At 34.5% G+C, this 4,812-nt stretch overlaps 1 protein-coding gene across 1 annotated transcript in view; it reads right to left on the bottom strand.

Annotated features, from left to right (window-relative positions):
- Positions 203-4,812, bottom strand: part of LOC109830900 — a 28,849-nt gene continuing 24,239 nt past the window's right edge. The window contains exon 4 of the mRNA XM_020398257.1: positions 203-775. Coding sequence (XP_020253846.1) covers positions 599-775 — 177 coding nt within the window. The 3' untranslated portion in view covers positions 203-598. The remainder of the gene's footprint in view (positions 776-4,812) is intronic.

Genomic DNA, 4,812 nt, shown 5'->3' with positions numbered 1-4,812 from the left:
TGATTAATTTGGAAGACATTCCTTGTAGTATCGTTGTTTTGAACTTTTCAGCTCTCTACTTTTAACTTTGCAGATAGACCACCGTCTTAGAGGGCTTTTTCCCCCCGGACCTTCTTACGCTCAAGACGTCTACTTGGCAAGCAAAAACAAAAAAAACAAAAAACAAAAACAATTTTCCCTTTCTTTGAGGGTAAAAGAGTCGAAAATAACTTCAGTCAGATGTAAATATAAAACAATTAGAGGGCTAGTAAGTTCAAAGCAACAGTATTACAAGCGCGGTCTATCCGCAATTAATCCTTAACAGAAAAACAAAAGAAAGGACCATAAGCAGCCCAGACGTAGAGAAATAGTGTTTCAGGGCCACCTTTGTGTTGCCCTATAATAACATATCAACACGAAAAAGGATCATATGCATTGAAACGCCAATGAACAAGTTGGCGTGAATATCGCACATGGAAGAAAACTTCTGTTCATGAAAAACGATATCTATGATCTTCAAACTTTAAAGCCCAGAAACTATCATATCCGCATTAATCTCACAAACGTAACTGCTCTGGCGCTTTAGTTCTGCTTACTTGAAGTGGATTGTGAGAAATGATCAATTATGGGCGACGACATTGTCAGTATCTCGAACAAGTTTCATGGAAGGAAGAACTATAGCAGCTATGGGGTTGGCTTCAAGCCCGCCACCTTCATCAATGATAAGGCGAAGACCATCAATATGAAGCTTCCCGTGATGACCACTCACCACTATGGTCGGCTCCTTAGTCAGATCCTGAAACAATTTAGTAGCACGATTCAGTCAGCTTATGGAGCTCATATATGACCGTAAGAACAGTGTAGGAAAAGGTTGAAATCAATTGACTCAAGTATTTAAAGAGAACTATCAACATATGAATTTTGGCTTCCTCGTTAGTATCATATACCCTGAACCAACTTAACGACTTATGATCCTGATGCAGGAGCACAAGGAGACCAAGCTGCACACTTGCATTTTCAGATTTTCTGGACTGCAAGCATAACAGTGATTGTTTTGGTCATAACTTTTTATAGAAAAACTCAAATAACTCTTCGTTTGAAGTGTTGGATAGGTTTCGAGTCTACATTCATTTTAGACTAGTCTTGCATGATTTAGATCTCTCTGCAAAAAGACGTCAAGCAAATACCAAGGGGTGGACATCTTGGACTGCATGAAGACTTTGGTATTTTCTAGTATATTTAATTTATCTATGTTAGTCAAATGCCTTTTAATTTTTCTATCTTACTAATCAGTCTTCTAGTTTTCAGTAAACCTAACGCTTGAAGAAATTATTCAAGCTTAAGGTCTAATGGAAATGGCAAGATGATTGCATTTATCTAGACTAAAGCAGTGATATTTGTATCTCTAGAGTGGTCAGCAGTCCACATTTATCTGTTGCTTATCCTAAGGTGGTGTTATATGTATCCTTAGAGCAATCAACATCCTATCTTCATTTCCGCTCGCCCCTCTTCCCATACCATCCTGGTATCAGATCCCAACAATATCACATACAAATTGTGTTTGTGATAATTCAAACTGAATAACCAAGACTCACATACTGGAGGATCCGCATAAATTGAACCAGTCAAGGTTTCATTTTCAATCACAAAATACTCAGATGCATAATTAATATAAAACCAAACAGATTTCAAAAAAGTACCTCCATTTTATGCAGTTTATCTGTTTTATAAGTAAATGTCAAGATAGGATGAGACACGGGCGCACTTGTAGGAAGTTAAAGGTTGCTTCTTTTGAGGTAAAATGAGAGAATCAATTTAGATAATTTGGGCATGTGCAACAAAGACCACTTGATAATGGAGAATGTGCAACAAAGACCACTTGATAATGAGAGAATCAATTTAGATAATTTGGGCATGTGCAACAAAGACCACTTGATAATTTGGGCATGTGCAACAAAGACCACTTGAGAGAATCAATTAATGAAGAAAGGAGCAGAAGTAGAGGTTTTAAGAGAACTTGGTCGGAACCAACCGAAAAAGCGACTAGGATATGATAATGGACTAATGGTAAAATTAGTTGAGTAAGATAGGCTTTAACAAAACTAAGTGGAAGAACAGGATTATGTAGCTGGATAGTGAAACAAAAAAGGAAAAATTAAAGGGATAAAGGTTTTATTGGCAGTGTACATATACTCAATTATGCTTCTTACTAAACCACATCAACACACTAACTTCCATTAATTAAACAAAGTTTACACCTTTAAAGGAATTGATGAGAGCATTCACAACACATGACTATTTCCCCCTTTTCGCATTGAGATGTTTGACAAATCTTTGACATGAGGGAACGGAATGGAAGTGGAATGGACTAAATAAACCCTAAGTTCGTATCTGCCCAGATATATTCACACTTGGGTACAGAAGCTTCAGATTGGTATTATTCAGGAAGTCAATTAGGTAACTACTTCATGAATAAGGTGCTTTTGTGCTCGCTTGCATTCTCAAAGTCATACAAGCAGTGAAAACTATACACTTTAGATTTCAACTTTATGACATGTTGGGTGGTCCAAGCATTGGACACCTTGGGGACATTTAAAACAAGTACATCATAACATTAACATGTTAAGTCATCATATCCAAATGGTACTGTGGTTTCTGCTTCAGATGATACGGACAAGTCAAAGCCATAATTCAATTTGAACTCTATGTTCATTTTTTCCCCTAAATAATGGAGTCATTCTAATTATGTGTGTACTAAAACACACAACCACAAAATTCGGTCAATCTTGCCAAATTAAAGAAGTCAGTAAATAACTAAATTCACTTGATAACTTTTTAGATAATCTAATTGGAGCCAGTTATCACTCAAGAAAATATTTATATATATAACTCTAAGGTATATTTTTAAGAAAATCTTCTCATTGTAGCAATACAAAACCAAGCCAAACTTAGAAATTTAATTTAAAAGTTTTGAAAAGAACATGTTAACTACTTAGAAATTTAATTTAAAAGTTTTGAAAAGAACATGTTAACTCTTTGTTTTAAATAATTTTCAAGTTGTTTGATTTAAAATATTTTCCAAGACCATACATACAACTATAAAACATTTATTAGGTTTTTTTTAATTAATTTTTTTTTAACTCTTTCTTCCTTGGTGATTTTTTTCTACTTTAACGGGCTTTCTAAGTGACCATTTAACGAGTTTTGGGCCAATGGATCCCAACCCAATTGGGCTTAGGTCATTAAGTATGAAAATACTCATTGGGCTTAATTACTCGGTCAGCTTAGGCTTTATAAGATAGAATCACCTTGAATTAAAGAGTTTTCTTTTTTTTCTTTTTGATGCCCATTTTTCGCACTCTTCTTTTGCAAATATTTTTTTTTTTATATGTATATATATTTTGAAAATATGTAAATCAAGACACTTTGAAAAAATTATTTTCAACTCTAAGTTAAGCATGCAAAAATTTCATTATTTTAAATAAAAGTCCAAGTTAAGGCTTAAGTAAAGTATACTACTTTGAAAATCATTTCTTAAGAAATTTATTTAGAGTTATCATAAAAGGTGAACTTAAGTAAATAACCAACTAGGGATTAGAAAATTTCAAATTTATCAAATAAATCAATTATTACATAACTCTATCAATTTGGCAAGTGACGATATTTTTATAAATTTTTTTAAGGAAAAGGAAATTTTTTTGGTGGGGTGGGGGGGTGTTGTGGGGTGGAGGGGGTCTCAGACACTTCTCAACATACAGACACTGATACAGATGGCTAATATCCATGTATCACTGGCTGTAGAGTTAATGGTTTTTAGTGTAGTGGAAAAGAGAAAAAAGGAGGTTTAAGTCCAATGGAATGTTCAAAAACCAAATACGAGAAAATTTTATTGATAGTTGTGCCCAAGATGGGAAAACTTGGATATAACATTTGAGATATTTGTCCTTTGCTTGAACATATTCCTATGAAAACAAAATATTACTCAGGCAATTAAACAGTAAGCTAGTAAGCTACTGATATTTTTGGGAGACTAGATTTGATAGTGTATTACTTACTGTGTAGGAAATCTTAGAATGAGATAGCTGTACATAGGAACTATTCTTAGCATGACATGCTCCATAAGATTGCAGTTGCTAGCGTGGTCCAAACTTATATTTGGGTCTTAAAGGCCCTCGGATACAGATCCTCTCCAGTTAGGTAGTAATTGGAGAGGTCATTTACCACAATCATTACCGTACATTCCAATTCCAATTTCAAGAGATGAGATCAAGTCACATAAGATTTTTCCGCTATTATCTTAAAAATCACTAAGATGAAACCACTATCATAATAGTGGAAATCCTACATGGTGTATCTCATCCCTTGAAATTGGAATGAATGGTATGATTGCAGTAATTAGACCCTCTCCAATTGGGAGGATCCATATCCATGACCCTCATAATATTCCTCCTTGATAATGTACCTATGAACCACCCAGACTTGTATGTTGAAATGGACATTTAGTATCATCTACCCCCTCGCCCATTACGCTAGCCAACACCACAACAGGAAAAAAAAAAGTGATTTATCTTAATTTAAGTAAATGGATCAAATAAATCTGTTGTGTTTTTCCTCTAGCGGGTGGTATTCAAATTCCAGATTAATGTATGTTGTGCATCAAGTGAGAAGTAAATTCCTCATCAATTAGTCTTCTTTCTCCTATGAAAGATTATTGTCAAGCATGTATTCCTTACATTCTTATTATTTACTTCCTCTTCCCAATCACTTTACCCCACTTATTTTGTCTAGATTCACGCTCAATCAGTAATGTGTGTACCATGCTCATGCAGCTTG

Source organism: Asparagus officinalis, chromosome 2 (assembly GCF_001876935.1).
Source record: "Asparagus officinalis chromosome 2, Aspof.V1, whole genome shotgun sequence".
NCBI lineage: Eukaryota > Viridiplantae > Streptophyta > Magnoliopsida > Asparagales > Asparagaceae > Asparagus > Asparagus officinalis.
Note: the sequence above shows the minus strand (reverse complement) of the source record. Positions and strands in the feature narration are given on the sequence as shown.